We start from the raw sequence: 19143 nt of genomic DNA on the forward strand, positions 1-19143 counted from the left end.
TGAAACAGTGATGATGATAGCAGGAAGAAGGAAAAGAAATAACTGAAATTGAATGAATAAATAGATATAATAGCTAGTAAGTAAGTAAGTAAGTAAGTAAGTAAGTACATTTTTAAAGCAAATACATCAAGGACATCACCTCACATGTTCTAATAGTTATGGCCAGATTGGATTTAAATAAGGTGTGTGATTTTAAGGTCTTGATGAGTTGGACCAATAAGCTGTGGTTTGACCTCCCTGTCACATTTCTATTGGACCATAAAGACCGTATTTAGGTGCCTGAGGGAACATGAGGGCACATTTTAACATCCTGGGGTTGACTGCATGTGTGATTCTTCAGCAAACTTCATGGTTGGTGAGATTTTGAGCAAATTCAGGTGGTTGGGCTTGGATTGGAAATGGCAGCAGAATGATAATAATGTGTGTGTGTGTGTGTGTGTGTGTGGTACCTGGAGACATTGGCGTTGTCCCGTATGCGAGTGTGGCACAGCATGTTGGGGGTCCGCTGGGACACCAGCACTTTGATCTGGTCCACAGAGCTGCTGAGCTTCAGGTAGCCCAGGTAGAGGCCCGGCGCCAGGCGGTGGGTGCTGCGGCGCTGGTAGGCCAGGATGTCCTGAGGGATGGACACACACACACACACACACACACACACACACACACACACACAGAAATTAATTGGCTGGAAAGAATGCCGAGGAGACTGTTTGTGTATATATATGTAAGAAAACAACAACACACTCATCCTGAAAATTTAAGGACAGTCAATAGGATAGATAGAGTTTCTGTTTTTTCAAACTAAGTACCAGATGTGTGAATGCCAACTAAAGACATTTGATTCTATTATCTATAAGTTTCTATTGACTGCAGCCCACGCCAAAAAAATCAAAAAATAAAAAGTTAAGAGAATTCTGAGCAGAAATTGACTCTTTGACAATACATATGCAAAAACAAGTCTGAAAAGAATCCAATGAGTGGAAGTGGATAGCTGGTGACCGCACTCCCTCCTCCCCTTCCTCACCTGAATGGTAATGATGAGGATGTCGAGGGCGTACGGCTCCTCGGGGGTGGACAGCGACTTCCTCTGGCTCTGCAGCTTGGCTACCTGCATCCACTTGCCGCTGAAGAGCGAGTGCTGACTCTCCAGGTCGCGGATGGTCACCAGCAGCACGTTGCCGTGCCGGTCCTTGATGGGCTCGTAGTGGACGCGGCCCAGGTTGTGAGTTCCCAGCAGGCTCTGCGGTAGGGAAGGAGGGAGGGAGGGAGGGAGGGAAGGAGGACGACGACGTCACTTCCTGTCCGCAGTTTTCTTCAAAGCAGCGACGCACCTGCGGCGTTATCTTTCTGACCTGCAGCTGGCTGGCGGCCGTCAGCATCTTGTGCCTGGCCTGCAGGGTGGAGGACGAAGACATGGACACTTGCATGCTCTGCCTGAGCCACCGCACGTCCTCCCACATGCAGGACAACTGCACAGACACATTAAAAAGCCCATTAAAAAAATAAAAATGGTGCGCGTTTTTCCTTCTTTGTTTCAGGAGCTTGAGCGCGGCACCTTGGTGAACCACAGGAAGTCCTGCATGAGGGAGCTGCTGTACGAGTCGTCCACCTCCACGATGGGGATCTGGTCCTCGGCCGTGACCAGCAAACTGTCCTTGTGGTAGAAGACAGCAGCCAGGTAGACGCCCCTGCAGACAGGAGACGTGAGACGATGCTTCTGACTCAGAAGACACAGACATAGAGCTGCACACAGCTCACTCAAGGCCTTCTTCTCAAACCTTTTCAGTGTTTTCACAAATTTGTTGGAGGAATTGAAGAGATGCTTCAGGCTCCGGGACACCGACTGCTTCCTGCTCGGGTTCTGCAGCTTCGACGTGTCTAAATTAAAGGGGAGGAAAAGAAGAAGAAACTTCAATCACACTGTGACCTATCACCCGCATGCTGTGATGTTAACATGAAATCAAATAATAAATCCTGCTCGTGTGTGTGTGTGCTTGCACGACTGTGCGTGTGTGTGGGTGGGTGCGCCTGCACGAATGCGCGCGTGCGTGCGTTTGTTTACGGGGTCACCAGGCCGAGTCAGTCTCCCATGTTGCCAGTCTGAACTTTATCTCATTTCACATGTTTGGCTGCGCTTCCCCACCACACTGACGACGGGCCGTCCGCTCTGATGATGCCAATCTCCAAACCACAATGCCCCTTTTGACTTTGGCTAATTGAGCGTCGCGTAATTACTGGCAGACGTGGAGCCGCCGCTAACATGTCGCGATGCTACTGTTCCGTCTGCCAACGTGACGGGAGACCACCAACTGAACCAGCCAGCCGCCGGATGGGGCAGGCAGGCAGGCAGCCTGGCTAATATCCTGCCAGTAACAACTTTAGCTGTTCACGTCCTGGGTTTAACTGTTAGCAGGTTAGCATTAAGAATAAACAAGTTATTCTGTTTGGTCGAATAAGAGGATTGGCAGAATTCTGTAGTGGTGGAGCGTACTGATCCAAATATGGATAATATCGACATCAATGTTGGTATTGGTACACCACTACAATTCTGAGCGCCAACAGATGCCCCCCCCCTGGTGGCTGGCTGTAATATCACTATTTAGCTAGCAGAAGCAAAGTGATCAATTCAGACGGCAAACAAATTCAGCAACAATATTGACTTTGTGCTCAGAAAGATCATGGAAAGAATGATATTGAGGGCAGTTGTGATATTGAAGCTATCTGACAATGCTATCACACCCCATTCATGCGTGTATTGTTGTCGTTAGTTTCATTTTAATTCTCCATTTGATGGCATTTGATCCTTGAGACTGACATTTGAGCCAGAACACAGCATTGTGCGACGCCGTCTTACCACACAGAGGTAATTGAAATGCAGCAGCAATCTTTGTTTGGAAAGAAAAGGCCGCAGACACAAAGCTTAACACGTAAGCAAAACAACCGCAGGTTTGTCACGAATTTGAAAACAAAAACCTTAATAATAATAAAAAAAAAGCTTTGTACAGGGGTGTTTCAGCTTTTTATAGCCAGCCATTCACTGGAAGGCAGCCTTTGCTTTCTGTGGAGGTAATTACTGTCTCTTATCTCTTTTTGTCCACACTGGGCTGCAGCACGCCGCTCTTACACATGAGCCTTCAGAGAGGCTGTTGGAGGAAAATCCACGCAGGGTTCTGCTGCATGGTCGTCACGCAGCGTTTCCAACCTCACACAAGCCGGCCACAGCGGCTGAGAGCTGGGGGGCACCGTCTCAACAGCAGGGCATTCAGCAACACACACCGGGTTTGTTTGTGTTAGCGCCGGGTTGGGGCTGCCACCAGCGGCGTTCTTTGAAAAGCATTAGTGTGTTTGGACCTTAAGAGGCTAACCGGGCCTGACAAGTGGTTAATATCACAAGCGTGAAAAGTCTAATGTGTAGCTTTGCACTTGGAGTGAAAATGCAGAGCTGATTTCGGTGTCGGAGCATCGTTAATGCGATTTCTCCATCGCATTGGGGGAGGCGCACGCACTGCGTGTTTTCACTGATGCTGAAAATGAACACAAGTCACAGGATGATTTCAATTGAAGGAGACGTCGTAAGGAACACGGATGATTTACAGAATCCATCGTGACAAATGATTGAATCAGCACGAAGGGAGAGCGGCACTTTGTGTACATCATCCATTGCGGCACACTAGTGTACCATGAGATAATGTCAGGTGTGCCGTGAAATATTATCCAAATTTCGCTTAATTGGTTTGAAAGCAAATAATAACATTTGATTGTTGAGTGACAGTGAGCCTATTTTTCCTCAATTCCACCGAGGATATCAGCTGTGTGTGCATCCAAACAGGCCCAGGTTTCACACTGAGTGAGTATAAATAAATTAAGTTGTTATTATTAGGCTAAATAGTATAATGATATATCTTTGGTTCGTAGTGTGCCATGGGATTTTTTTAATGTAAAAAATGTGCCGTGGCTCCAAGAAGGTTGAACAACACTAATCTATACACACCATGAGGCAGAGGCCAGGGAAGGAGGTGCGATAAAAAGCATGAATAAACACACATCAAGATGTCCAAGTGCTAAACGAGAGCTCTCTGCTGCATAGCAGCGGCTTTGTAGCCACGCTAATTAATTTGACACGTTTATTTTTGGCCTTCTGGGAACAAATTGTGTAAATAAGAGCAGCGTAATGCAACGCAAACACACAAACACACAGACGATGGGTTATTCCATCGCCAGCCGCTGCGATATTGACTGATTTAACGTCATGCTAATTAATTTTAATGGAGTATTTTGCACTTCAGCGTGTTTTCCCCGCCGTCTCTCTCTTGCATTAGTGGAAACTGACACCCTGAACATCGCCAATATCGGTCCTTCCCTTAACGAACGAAAGCAGGTCCTCATAATGTAAATGTCTAAACACAAATGTGTGTGTGTGTGTGTGTGTGTGTGTGTGGTGGCGATGTTTTTTTTTCATGAGTCTTCAATTTTCTGAACAGATCGCAGATCCTAAACATGTACAATGCCTCCAAGTGGACGACGGCAGCACAAGTCAGGGACAGCGTGCGGTTTTCTGTCGGCTTTTCTGTCAAAAGCACTTCTTTTCGTTTTTGTTCTTTTAAGGACATAGAGGTTATTTTGTCTTTATTTCATTAAACCACAAATCCACATGCTTTCATCAAACTTCATACAGGAGGAGAGTCTTGAGGTCCGCGCTGTTTGAGGGAATTTTCTTTCAAGTATAAATTTCTTTAGATTTTTTTTTTTCCACATATTTTTTTTTGTTTGTTACGCAACTAAGAAATATTGAAGGCAGCTTTGCAGCACATAACAAATCTAATTAATCTCTGATAGCAGAACTGCTCTCAAAGCTTTCCAAGTTGTCGTGAACATCATTGGGCTAAAAGCATTTGAGAAGAAATGTCACAAGTGAAAATGTCGCGCGGGACCAAAGTGAATGAAATCCAGCTGCGTTATCGCGCTCGGCAGCCGTCCTGACTCCCGAATATTAAAGTCACTTTACACCTTTTCACCGGGTTTCTTCCACCCACACAGCTGACATTCGGCTTTCTGCTCGGTGCAGCTCGTCAGAAAGGGAGAGTTCATGCAGTGCAGCAGGAAAACCTTGTAAGAGGGAGAATTTATCAACACTTTTGCCAAACACGATCCGGCTATGATGACAGCCGCAGGGTGAGACGGCTGTGTCGACGGCGAAGGACGTAGAGGTTGTGGGAGGCAGAGAGAATGAATACTAAATTATGATTAAATACGACTGCTGGAGTGTTTGGGCACAATGAAGAAATAATCATGAAAAAAACATTCTGATGATTAGGGATTAAATTCCCACATCACGTGACTTAAAGTGGCCTTGACAAATTCCTGGGGGCCAAATGCTGCAGGATAGACAGCAGGCTGTATGGAGCGCCAGTGTATGAGCACCCGTTCAGACTTACCTCCGCAGCAGTAGTGCGTGTGAGTGGCCCGGACCTGCTGCAGCAGACGCTCCATGGCCTCAATGTGGCCCCGCCTCCTGGGCTCCCTGCCGTCACTCTCCCTCCAGTCTGGGCAAGTGACAGGGAGAGACAAGGGGAGCGCGTCAGCGGGCGGAGGTGGAGAAGAGGCAACAGGTGAACCTGCGACCGACCGCTGATGCAGCGCGGAGCCGGCGGTTCTGCGGTGGATAATAAAGTCATGTGCAGTTCCAACTGCGGTGGTGCGTTCACGGTTTGACACGTGTCTGAGGCTTGAGCTGCATGGAACTTTCTCATGCGACGGACTGCAGAAGTTCAGAGGGAGATTTCCTCTGTATGAGAGTTTTCTATTATTGTTTTAAATCAACTGTACTTGGACCTGAACTGAAACCGTCTTGGTCCCTCCCTGGTGCCAGCTTCCTCACACCCTTTTTCTTTGTTAAACTACACTTGCATAACAAATACATAGGGCCAGAGCCACAAAGAATGGAGTGCAGCGGTAAATTGCGGCGCACTTTGCGGCCGTAATCTTCGTCACCTTTGCATCGTCTCCAGAAGGGCACTAATGATATGCAGGCGCAAAAACGCCCAGGAATGAATCAGAATCGCAAGTTGCGCTCTAGTGACCTGACCGCCTTAGAGCTCCTCAGATATTATGACGTAGGTGCACACCTCAAACTGAATTTCTGACTTAATACTTTATTTGTGTTGTTGTCATACAACACGCACACTGGTTTCCTCCTGAGCTCAGGCCAAGGAAGAGACAGTCGCACACGTCTCTCCAAACATCCCCACAGCCCCAAGCACAGCACACACACCTGTCCGGGGGCTCCGTCGCCCTCATTAAAGAGGAAGTATAACGTGTTCGCCCCATACTAACAGTAACAAAAACATTAATACAGTGGAACACACAGAAAACTGAACACACGTCAGGAATGTTGCAATATGAACACAAGTGTGTTTGATTGTGCGACAAGAACGAAGCCGAACCTGCAAATAATTTGAATTAGCCTGACTTCACAAAGAGAAACTCTGGCGCTCCTGTGCGATCCACTGACTGTGGTCATGATCGGAAGGCAGTCAAGGCGCATCAGTATATTTACATATATTTTATTGTTATATATTTTACAGTAACTGCCACCTGAGTGCGACTGGTAGCTGCTTAGTGGCCGATCAGGTTCAAGTGTAAGTGAACTTGTAACTTATCAATGCTTTGCGTTTTCAATAAATAAATAAGTAAAAATATTGATTTCAAATTTGATAAGATGTGTGTGTATGATATTTTTCTATATACACACCTCATCATCAGAGAGAGTCGCTCTGAGGCCAGAAACACTTTGACGGACAAAACTGCGGCTGGTTTTGGCTACCGGTGTTTACGTCTGTGAAAGCACGAAAGCGCAAACTCTTTCTGGATCTGCCGCCGTTTCCAATGAGGCACATTTGCATAGAAGGGGGTGTCACTTTGCGCGTAATGGCTCATTTAAATATATTCAAATGAGTCTGGCGCAGCCCTGCCGCTACCTGCATCTCAGCGCTTTTTCTGCCGCCTCTTTTCCTCACGTTTGCGTCCCCTCTGTGGATAGGACGCACTGTTTTTGGTGTTATTTGCACGGATTTTCTGGCATAAAAGCCGGGCAATCACTTTGTGGATCTGGCCCATAGAGCTTTCAGCACAGCTGGCCCTCTAAAGGTTAGAACCAAGGCTCCAGGGTGAGCACCTTCATCAGAGGGGCTTTGTAAAGCTCTCTCACACACGGCCAGCAGGAAGGCCCGCTCGGTCAGTCAGTCGGTCCTTCTGCGCAGTTCTACAAAGAGTACTGGTCCAACACCTGCGCCAGCAGGAAGAGTTGCTTCTGCTCCTCTCCTGACACGACCTGTGGAAACTTCAACCAAATTCTGCATTTCACGGTGTTGTGCAGCACATCTTCGATTGGAACCATCAGTGAAGTCTGAACGAACGGAATTATGAAAACATATAAACCAAACAAACTGGGTTTGTTTCTGTACTTAAAATATATACTGATGATAACATTGATGCGTAACGGAACATTTATAACTATGAAGCCATAGTGATCTTATTCTATCGATGTGCCATATTATTATATACTATTATAAATGTGGGTTAAGTGGATGTCTTTCTTTCCAGGAGGCTCGTGTCAAAACAAACAACCAGCAGTGGTGTGTGAAGCTCTAGTGGTGATTCCTCTTTATTAGAGCCACGCATCACAACCTCTCTGTCTGTTGACTTCCAACTCTTTCTATCTTTTTGATGACAAAGCTGCACCGGCTGCACGTGCAGGTTTGTGCATGTGAATTTGAGTTGCAAGCCGTCCCGTTGTTCCCAGAAATTGTTCAGTTTTTTTCATCAACTGTACCAGTGGGGGAAAAAGGAATCCCTGTCCCATTTCCTGGGGGAAAATGTAAAAACCTCATTTGGTTTCCCTCTTTTTGCAGTAGGGAAATGTTCTGATGCTTCTGTAACGACTTAAAGGGCCAATTCCAATTCCTCCCTTAACTGGCCCTGAAAAATAAGTGTAAGGGTTTAGAAATGGGACACCCCTTAAGTGCAGTTGTGGGGGGTGGCCTTACGCCAAAGCTACGTCCAGTCAGTCAAGAAGACGACGACGACGAAGAAGAAGGAGAAGAAGAAGAAGACGACGAAAAAGAAGAAGTCCTCCGTCGCTACACAACGATGTACACAAGTAACGTGAAGCCGGGACCGCCGGTCCGGCTTTACATCGTAAAGTAAAAAAAACAAAAATGTTACGCAACAACGATATCAATAATCCAATAAAAAACTCTTAAACTAAGACAATAAAATGGTTTCGTAATATTTATATCTTTATTAACTAAGAAAATACTTCCATTTGAAGGTCGCTTTTTTTCATCGCCATTTTTCGAAGATGTCTTCTGGGTAGCCCTTACTGCCAAGGGTGGTGCCGGAGAATCTCAATATTGAGGGCGATACAGCCCTTCATCTTGTCCCTCAACTTGACGTTCTGAGAATCGGGACAGCACTTGCACTTCGCGGGAGCGCGCATTTTTGAGATTGAGGGTTGAGATTGAGGGTTATGGGAGGAATTGGAATTCACCCAAAATGACTGTCTTTACATCCCATTTACTGCCTATGTAACACATCGAATCATGAGATTCAGCTTGGGTGCGAGTGATGGAGATGAGTGCGAGCGTTTTATTTGGACTTGGCAGTGGGAAACTGCTTATTGCCCCTTTAACTTTACCAAACGTTTTGGAGAGGGGTCGATGTGGATTTGTTGAGAAGCAAAGGCCTAAATCACAGTCAAATAACAACAATAAAATAACATTTTTCTATTGGATAGCTGATGAATGACCTAATAATGTTACTTTAAATATCTCAATGCAAAAAACAATCAAACATTCCATTAGACCAAATCTGGAGGAGAGAGGATGGAAAAAACCCCTCTGGTTCCCAATAATTAACTTAATCACAGAGTGTCACTGGGGAGACGGCCGTTCCTTTCTGGGCTCACGGCAGAAACGTGACTTGAACTTGCGGCCACACTAATGTAACGTTCTTCCTAGACAGAAGAAGAGAAAGTCCAGCGGGATGTTGCTGCTCCCACTGGCAAATCATTTGACTGCCGACCCCTCCGCGTAAAAGGTCAGCAATGCAAAAGAGCCGTGGAGAACATCATTGAGGCAGCTGAACAAGCTTCTGGATGGCAGTGGATCTGGAGTGTGCGTGTGTGTGTGTGTGTGTGGTAGGGTGTCTGACTTCACCATGGTATATGTGTCCAAGCTGCAGCAGCACCAGTGTATTCAAGACCTGAGAGCATGTGGAACAGACGACCCTGAACCTCTCACGTGGTCATCTGAGACCACCGTGATGCTTCCAAACTACCTTGAAGCTGTTCTTATCGTTTGTACCCTCTCGTCCGCGGCTGAAAGTCTCAAGGATGCAGTGGCACGATCACTCTCTGTTCCTTTTTTCCCTTCCTCCAATCGCTTTAACTTGCACGCCCACTCGCTTTTCTGACAAGCACACGCGGGCGCGCGCGCGCAAACACTCACGCACACACGCACAGCTCCAGGTTGAGCCTCTTGAATGTGAGTCGTGACGGAGAGATGAGACTGATGTTCCGGCGGAGAACAACGGGGTGAAACACAGCAGGCGCGCTGCGCCAACGACTCTGTGCACACTGCGAGCGGATTAGCTTTGAAATAACAAAAACAAGTTGTACCGCTGCAACGCACCAAACCGCCAGGTTCGCCAACATATTGCTCAAGTGCATCAATTCATCAGTTGAGAGGAGAGAGGCACAAAGGAAAGCACTTGAAACAACGGCACTAACACCTGTCAAGCTGGTTTCCAGGCATGTCTCTGAATTGTGAGCAACCCTGAAAATAAAATGTAGCACCAGGGCCACTCAGCGACCAAACCCTTAAAGGACCCGTTTGAGATAAATAGCAGGGGTGGGCTTTAACCTTCCCTTGCATCTCCGCTGAGAAGGAACAAACAACCTACAGCAAAAATACAGCAAAACAAGAGTACACTGTATGTGCACCATGTGTGTGTGTGTGTGTGTGTGTATGATTTATTTATTTATTTTTTGGGTGTCAATCAACAATCAGTGTCTCCTGCATAATTTCGCCATGCACAACTACACAGCACTGCAGAACGACTCTGCCGCAGGCCCCTTCCCTGTGCGTGTTTTCCCCCGACTCTGCCAGACGACTCGGTCAGAAGTGATGAATTACACCTCATGTATCCACACAGCCGCGACGGGCCATAATTCGGCAGGGAGATTGAAATGTTTTAATTGACGATGCAGACGGATGGAGAGGCACAAAAAAACGTGAACGGCGTTGGTGAGGATTTTAGGGCTGAGGACTCACTGGATGGAGCTGCGGACGGGGGGCAGGACGGCGTGGGAGGACCCCAACCCCTCATGTTGTAGGCCGACACTCGCACGTAGTAGAGGCGACCCTGAAAAAAACAACACAAAAAGCACACACAACAGCTAACTAGACGTGCAATGGCGAGCCCGTTTTCCCATCGTGGCGACAAACACACAGGGAGCAGCTGTGAGGCGGATGTTTGTCTGTGGATTCTGCAGAGTTCAAACTGTCCTCCGCTTCGTCCTCCACACTGCGCCGTGCTTCTCTTGCTGCTGGGTTTGCGTCTTGTCTGCGCTGCGACACTCAAGGATAGGGTAACAGGGAAGCGTGGCAATTATTTCCAGTGGCCACTTGAGGTACTGCAACCACAAATTCCATGAGGCCCGAAAAACATATTTCCCACAAGGCTGAGAGGACGACTGTAACCTAAAATGGTTCAGAATGATTCTTTGAATTTAAGATTTTTAAGTCATAGGCTTTTAAAAAAAAGATAAAGGCAAGAAAGTCTCGGCTCGTTCTGATTGGCTGGTGCGTCCTGACGTATCACACGAGCTCCACAGGCATGGTGTGAAGTGCACATGCTCTATGGGCAACATAATGCAGAAGCCAAAAGCTTTTTTCTGGGTGAGCATCGATGTAGAAATGATTGGGCCGCCATATTGGATCCTGGGAGCTTGTCACAAACGCACAGTGTATCTCCATAGCTTCCCATTGAAGAGCCGCTTCCCAATCCTCAGAATGTTCTTTGGGAGCGCTGTGGAGGTGACCGCTGCGTTAATTCTGCAGAGAGCTCCACAAATCTACATCTCCTTCACGATGCTCACACACACACACACACGAGTGTGCTGCACAAAAGGCGGCACTAATTACAAGGACACGCAGAGAGGCGTAGACACACAGTGTGCTGAAAGGGTCGTCGTGCTTTCAAGGAAACGCAGCAGGTCGGGAACTGTGACGGCTATGGCGAGAAGAGAAAAGAAAGTCGTCGTGAGCTGCTGTTGTTACCGTGGTGAGGCCGCTGATGATGTACTTGAGAGTCTGCAGATTGTCCAGCACCATCTCGCCAGCCAGCAGGGAGAAGTCCTTCAGGCAGCTCCACTCCACTGAGCACACACACACACACACACACACACACACACACACACACACACACACACACACACACACACACAGGTCAAGTAAATCAGCAGACATTAAACACGTCTCTTTTCATGACCAATCAATAGTTCCAGCAGAAAAGCAGGAAATTAACCTTCTGGCTGCTCATCCCAGTCCTGCAGCCACCTTTAATTGTCTGTGTGACTTTTACCTTGAGTTGGATTTGAGGCACACGTGCGCGCGCGCGCGCACACACACACACACACACACACACACACACACACACACACACACAAAGCCTTTGTCCTGACCTTCAATTCCATTCTTCCCATTTTGTTTGTTTATTATCGCTGAAATTTTGATTCAACAGATTCAATCAAAAAGAATTCTTTCCTTTTTGGTTCCGTCACAGGATTATTTGAAAACGTGAAAAACATCAAAAAAAAATTTCTGGCAGAGCAGAAATGCTGTCATCAAATGCATTTTTTAGTGGGCTCAAGCTGGTTTAGGTTATGTGGAGTTGAGGAAAACATCCTTGCTGCAAAATGTATCATATTTTTCATAATGATAGTAATGTTTACTCAGTATTGAAATTTACCCTTGCCCAAATAGACTCACAGCATAATGAGTGTGCTCATTTCAACACATTCTCAGGGCAATTGTCCTCGATTCTACACTGCCTGAAAATGTGAACCTCCACTGTAGAGTCAATACCGATGTGCCTTAGTTTAATTCCAGCAGCATGACCCACGAATAAAACGTACATCACTGAAATGCTGAAGATTTACGTACAAAATTGTGTCAAGAAAAAGAGGCGTTAGACAAAAGGTTTAACTGCCGACGTGGGAAATGTTCATGATGAAAAATAGTGATTCTCGGGTTCATCAGCGACTCTAATTATCTGAGTCTCAGGTCCACATACCTGCTCCGTCTTGGCTACTTCTGATTGGCTGACGCGTCCATGATTTAATACGCTAGTAAGTCAGAAGCCATTTCAAACCGGCAAACTTTTTCGGTGTATGCGCCGGGTGAGCAACTCTGTAGCATTGAAATAAACAGGCTGCTACATTGGATTCCGGGAGCAAAGACAGACAGAGTGAATGAGCAGGTGGGAGGGGCTTGGATAGCAAGAGCGGAACACCAGCAATCACAATCACGTCTGACAAACGGCGAATGGAAGTAAACATCTTTAATCTATAGCGCCACCTTTCACAACTTCACAGCGTCTGCGTTGAACGACACATTTTCACAGCTTTGATGCACCGAGTCGAGCGACTCCATCGGTCTCCTCTGCGTACCTCTGTATTTGGTCACCACTGTGGAGTTGAGACACTGCGGCTCCTGGAAGGTGACGGTCAGCGTGCTGCTACTGCTGACGCTCAAGCGCACCATAGACGGGGCCTCCGGGGCGCCTGTGCAAGGGCAAAGAGGCTCGTTAGCGCTACAGTGCCACAATCTCTGCTAAAGCTAATCAAATATTAGCCTAGCCCCACAACCTCTAAAGGAGGTCAGTTAGACCTAGACTTAGTTTAGCTTTTGATGTGTGTGTGTGTGTGTGTGGGTGGGTGGGCGGAGCCTCACGTGCGTGCTGGAAGCCGGTCCTCATGCGCTTGTACAGCTTGCTCCTCCACTCCCAGGTGCGCAGCTGCTTGTCCTTCTGACAGGCCTCCAGGGAGAGGCCGTCCCTCTGGGCCTGGGCCGCCAGGTCGGCCGCCCGCTGCTCCGCCTCCTCCACCAGGGAGCTGAGGTGGGCCTCCCGACTCTCCACACTCACAACTGCAACGGCACAGAGGACGCTGCTGGTGTCAGGCACGCAGATGAACTAGCAGGGGTTCTCGAGGGTTGTGTAGAGAGCGTCGGTTAAGGGGGCGGGGCATCACGCTCTGCAACCGTCAATCAACCATCAACGCCGATGACTCTGCTTTTTTTAAAAACTATTTTAAATTTTCTTTTAAAAACGCACAAAACTTTTCTTACAGTTTCTTGGAGTGTAGCTCTGCTCACATTAGAAATGCACCCAGGTATTTTGTCACAGGACAGAGGGCTGGCTGATGATGGTGCTTGCGGTTGACCAATGTTTGTCTAATTAGTTGCTGTGATTATCGGCCTTGAGGCGGCCTATGTGCCTGCTTCCCCTGCTGCACTCGGATAATGAGCACGAGACGGATCAATCGCTCCGTCTGGGGAAATACGTCTGGTGATGGAGAGGAGACACCTTTGTCTGTCTTCTTGAGTTACATCTTCAATCTGCCAATTCAGAATCCAGCGACTCTACAGTAGCATGGTGGCGTTTTTTTTGGTTTTGTTTTTTTGGTTGAAACTATAGACCGAGTGAGCCGACAAGCTGCGTTCCCCATTACGACGTGAAGGTGTCACTTCCTGTTTGGCCTCGCGTGTCAGAGCCAGGCCAGCCGCTAATGGCTGCTAATTGAAAAGGCTGTAAATTAGGAGGCCCTGTCTCACACAGGAGAACATTGTCTGACTGAAGGGAAGCGACGACTCTAAATATAGAGGACAGGGGCCCCAGGGGCCTCATAAATTAGCGCACACACACACACACACACACACACACACACACACACGCACAGGTAAGGACGAGGCAATTCTGGAGTGGTGGTCATAAATTATTTTTAAGTGTTTTTTTTTCCACAACAACTGTGAGTTCAACAGTCACCATTAATCACTGAGAGCAAAGCCGGTGACTCAAAATGGAAATCAGACAGTAAATAAGCTCAACAGTCTCGACATTTTGCATCAAGGCATAAAACCAAAGCGTGAGTCAGAGAGGCTCAAACCAGCGATTCGTTCTATTAATGCCCTTGTCTAAGCTGATTCTCCAGCACATTGAGTGCCGTCACGCCGCGTTAGGCTTATGCTGCACTGAGCTAGTTAAATGTCTCCTGCTAAAAGCTGGATTCTCTCCTGCGTCGAGACGGCAAACACTTTAGGCTTCAGCCAAGTGTCACGACGGGGCACAAAAGCGGCAGAATTAGGAATTCACTGGTGCCAACGTGTGAAATGCTCCTCTTATTCCTCGTCTATTGAACACGTTTAGTGAGAAAAAGAAAGGAGCCCTTAAGAATGAGATCTACTGCCACTGCAGAATGGATGGGTGGCGCCGCCTGGATGTGCCAGAAGCCTCTGACAGTCAAAAATCATGCAGTCGTGTCTCACATCAAGTCATGCAAACTGTAATGGATAATAGTTTATGAGCACCGCTCCGAGTGACAGATCCGTTCTGACAAGGCGACATTTTATCACCTGCTCTCTTCAGTCTGTGTATGGACGACCTGTCCAAGAGGTTCAAAGGCTGGGTGTACCCAGGCTCAAAGTCTGGCTGGCCAGCCGCTCTGCGTCAGTGTCTTAGACCAAATGTCATTCTCCTGTTTGATCGCGTCCTCTGATCCTCGGCCCTTGAAAAGGAGTCGCAAGGCACAGTGGGGAAACTGTCCCACCACTGCAGGATGGGTCGGCAGATCAGTTGTGTGCCACGCTATTATATGGACTGTTAGAGTCATGCCGTTAAATTTACTGCACACACACAATCACAGAAATACTATTAAAGCCCTTTCTGCGTTTTCACAAGACTCAAGCATGCTAATCCTCAGCTCAATATATTGTATGTGAAGTTAATATAATCATATAACTTGCGTGAGCTGTATGCATTATTTTGTAATTTGTACATACATACATACATACAGTATATACATTTACACACACGTATATATATATATATATATATATATATGTATATATATATATGTATATACATATATATATATATGTATATATATATATACACATATATATATATGTATATATATATATATATATATATATGTATATATATATATACATATATATATATGTATATTATTATATATATGTATTTATATATTATATATGTAGACACACACACACATATATATGTATACATATATATACATGTATGTATGTATGTATGTATCTGTATGTGTATGTGTATGTGTATGTGTGTATATATATATATATATATATATATATGTATACATATATATATATATATATATATATATATATGTATATATATATGTATATACATATATATATATATATATATATATATATATATATATATATATATATATATATATATATATATATATATATACATATATATATATATATATATATATATATATATATATATGTATATATATATATATATACACACATACACATACACATACACATACAGATACATACATACATACATACATGTATATATGTATACATATATATGTGTGTGTGTGTCTACATATATAATATATAAATACATACATACATGTATATTGATATAAATAGTGCACACACATCTTAGATCAGGTCCAGTCAGATCAGAGAGTTACCAAGATCTAACAGCTACCATGAACTCGTTTGGCACTGAGACTTCAGTACACAACTAGTGAGCTTTTTGTTTGACGTGTGCAATCCATTGGAAATCCCAACATACACTAAAAATGAAACAATAGTTTAAAAATGTTGATTGACTACACATAGCGGTCGCCTTGTCCAGCTCGTAACAGTGTACTGTGCACTGAATTTGTAGCGCTGGTGCTTGAAACAAAGTCTCTGCAGTATTACAGGTGATTTTTAACATTCATTTTGGTGCCAGTCTTATAACATATACTACAGGTATTTTTGTGTACAGCTACGATGGGGAACACTACCTTCAGCTCTGGCTGAGCGGTTCGGTAATATTCCAGAGGAGGACAGACTTTGTTATTATGTCCTCGATTTAATGCTGAGCTGGACGATTATGAGAAACTGGAATTGGAACCTGTTTTTGTTGCAGATTTTATTAGCCAGGCCAGGGAGAAAAGGCAGAATATTTTGTTTAGGAACAGGCTTTAATTGTATTTCTTCAATTTTGTGACCGTGAAATGAATTTAACTGTATGACTTGTTCGCGATGGCTGTAACAGTCCTTTTTTTTTGGTGTCTTGTAAAACCCGCAGGGCTGGGCACTGTTGGTGCACGAATAAAGAATCCATTCATTCATACAGGAAGGCCCTCCACGACGCTCAAACAGCACAGTATATTACTCATCACGAGTAGCGGGAAACAAGAACAAGGTGAATCCCTTCAACCAGTGGATACGGAGCGCAGACCTTTGAAGTAGCGGTAATCAAGCGGCCGCACTTGAAATCAAAGCCCTTGATTTGGAGTGTGCCCTTAAAATGATGGTCTGCTATTTGGCCAGACTCCTTTATCTCTGCGAGGGTTAGGAAGCGCACAAATAAATGTGAAAGAGGAGAACGGCAGGAGAGGGCTAAGTGGTGAGGCGAGTGGGTCTGGTGGTCAAACCTCCCTATACGGCACTGGCTAACAGAACTAGCTTATTTTCTGGTATAATGTTGATTTCATTGAAAAAGGAAATAGATAAAAATGATGTTATATGATGGCGAAATGTCCTGAAGATAATTTTTTTAATTTTAAAGCCTTCCCACTTCCACTCTGCTCTGCCCTCCTGCAGCGTGCTAATAGTCAAGCAAATTAGAGAAAACAGCCACCGATGCTTCCAGGATCCAAGTGAAGCTCCACGGGCAGATTAGCGCAAGCTGCATTTATGTAATTGGCATTGTTTCCACCTGCTGTGCACTGGAAATCTGATTTTACCGGCACATTAAATGCGTCAAAAAAAGGGAGGTTATTTCCATTTGAAGTGAAGCAACAGAGCAGCACAAGGCATCGCTTGTGTTTGTAGAAACACTGGAACAAGTGTTTTGTTGTAAATGTGTCATGTATTTATTTGACGTCTTAATGTGTCATAAAGTTTCACTAAGATTTACACTGCAGGTGAGGGCGAACTATGAGGCATCATGAATTATAGAACAGATCAAAGACATAAAACCAGCGACGCTCATCGCATTGAACTATGACCGTGCCGGTGTTTTTATTTTCCTCTGCTGTATATATATTTTTTCATATGCATGTGCGTATTTTATATGGTTGGGATCAAATGCAGCACTTTACTTTATGCTGCAGCATTTACTACTGTTTAAACCACTAACTGGCGCCCACAGACACTTGTTGACTTTTCCTCAGCAGAAATGTGAGGGCAGAAGGTCTTAGTTGTAATGGAGATTTTTACCTGGTGCGCACACACACACACACACACACACACACACACACACACACACACACACACACACACACACACACACACCGACTCCGCTGACTGATTTACTTGGCACTTGTGGAATGACATAAACAGAGAGCAGCAGCCCCCAGGAGGGAAAACGGCGCCAATGTTTACTCTGTGTTTTGTTTACAAGGATGGGATTGTACCGCCGCCCAGAGACCGGCCCGCTGCTCGGAGAGGCCTCGCCCGCCGCCCGCCGCTGCCGCCACTGCACAATAAATCACCACGCTGTAATGGCCGCGGTGTTACATGCATCACTGGAACAGTTAAACCATTAAATGACGAACCTTGTTAGGGCTGTTGGATGGAGAGTCACGCATGGGGCCTCCCGCTCTCCGTAAAGTACTCACTGTTCCAGCCTGGCTGCGCGTGCACTCATGTGCGGACACACACGCGCGCGCATATGCACATACATAGGAGGCTAACGGGGTGGGTGGGGGGGTCCCGGGACTATGGTATAAACCACCTGCTTTGGAGAGTCTGCGTTGCGTGCATGTGTGTGTGTGTGTGTGTGTGTGTGTGTGTGTGAGTGTGTGTGAGTGTGTGTGTGTGTGTGTGAGTGTGAGAACAGCAGTAAGGGGATATCAGGCTCATTCAGATCCAGGTTGGGGAGACACAGGCCAGCCTAACAGAGGCACCGTCTGATTTACAGCGACACTTGACCCTCAGAGGTTCAGTGGAGTGCTTAAAGTACTGGAGTACTGTTCGGGTTTGTGTGTGTGTGTTGGCTCGTACTCACAGTGAGGGCTCTCCTTGCCGCCGGCCTTCAGCAGCAGCTTGGCGATGGGCGTGTTGTTGGTCATGATGGCGATGTCGAGTGGCGTCAGGCCCTGGCTGTTGGGCGTGTTCAGGTCCAGCTCGTCGGCGGAGAACTGGTAGAGGAGGATCTGCACCGTGTCCAGGTCCTGCTGCTCCACGGCCTCGAAGAGACACTCGCTGCCCTGCATGGTCTGCAGCACCACACACACGGGCACGCGATTCCAAGAATTAAAAGCAAAGCAGGGGATCAATGGACTCACCAAGTAGAATCCATTTACATTTTGCATTTTGCATTTTGCCAATCTACACAATGGAGAAGAAAACGCAGCGCCTGAACTGTGTGAAGCTCAGAGAAGGACGAGATGAACATCACAAATGACTGAAGAGCGACAACATACAGGGCTTGACTAAGTTAATGAATTACTTTAAAATAGTCTCCCATATGTTTGTAATTTTGTCACTTCTAATACCTTCTTTTGTTTTTTTGAGTGTTTGCTTGTGTCTGTTGAGATGTTGCAAGACAGAAAATAAAGAACATTTCTCAATAAAACAATGCCAGAGAAAAAAAACAGCACCTTGTCAAACACAGACCGCTCGATACAATTGTGTATTGTTTTAAAAGTGCTGCCCCCTGATGGCTTGGTGCAGGACTGTCCTGTCCATGCTTGCTTTACAAAGTCTTTTTTATGTTTAACGTTGAGTTAACGGTAATAAAAGACACGTCATGGCCTTTTTCCAGGCCAGTAATTAGATCTTTATGGAAAAGTGGTTT

At 45.8% G+C, this 19143-nt stretch overlaps 1 protein-coding gene across 3 annotated transcripts in view; it reads right to left on the minus strand.

Annotated features, from left to right (window-relative positions):
* ankfn1a (ankyrin repeat and fibronectin type III domain containing 1a) overlaps positions 1-19143 on the minus strand; it is a 57456-nt gene that overhangs the window by 9382 nt on the left and 28931 nt on the right. For all 3 annotated transcript variants that reach the window (XM_076035079.1, XM_076035077.1, XM_076035080.1), the window contains 11 exons: positions 18352-18562; positions 13011-13205; positions 12728-12841; positions 11337-11434; positions 10329-10419; positions 5433-5540; positions 1776-1875; positions 1553-1685; positions 1350-1466; positions 1022-1237; positions 450-616 (listed from right to left, as the gene is read on the minus strand). In XM_076035079.1, coding sequence (XP_075891194.1) covers positions 450-616; positions 1022-1237; positions 1350-1466; positions 1553-1685; positions 1776-1875; positions 5433-5540; positions 10329-10419; positions 11337-11434; positions 12728-12841; positions 13011-13205; positions 18352-18562 — 1550 coding nt within the window. The remainder of the gene's footprint in view (positions 1-449; positions 617-1021; positions 1238-1349; positions 1467-1552; positions 1686-1775; positions 1876-5432; positions 5541-10328; positions 10420-11336; positions 11435-12727; positions 12842-13010; positions 13206-18351; positions 18563-19143) is intronic.

This window comes from Nelusetta ayraudi, unplaced genomic scaffold (genome assembly GCF_046127955.1).
Source record: "Nelusetta ayraudi isolate G7.1 ecotype Tasmania unplaced genomic scaffold, CSIRO-AGI_Nayr_v1 ptg000042l, whole genome shotgun sequence".
In the NCBI taxonomy this organism is placed as follows: domain Eukaryota; kingdom Metazoa; phylum Chordata; class Actinopteri; order Tetraodontiformes; family Monacanthidae; genus Nelusetta; species Nelusetta ayraudi.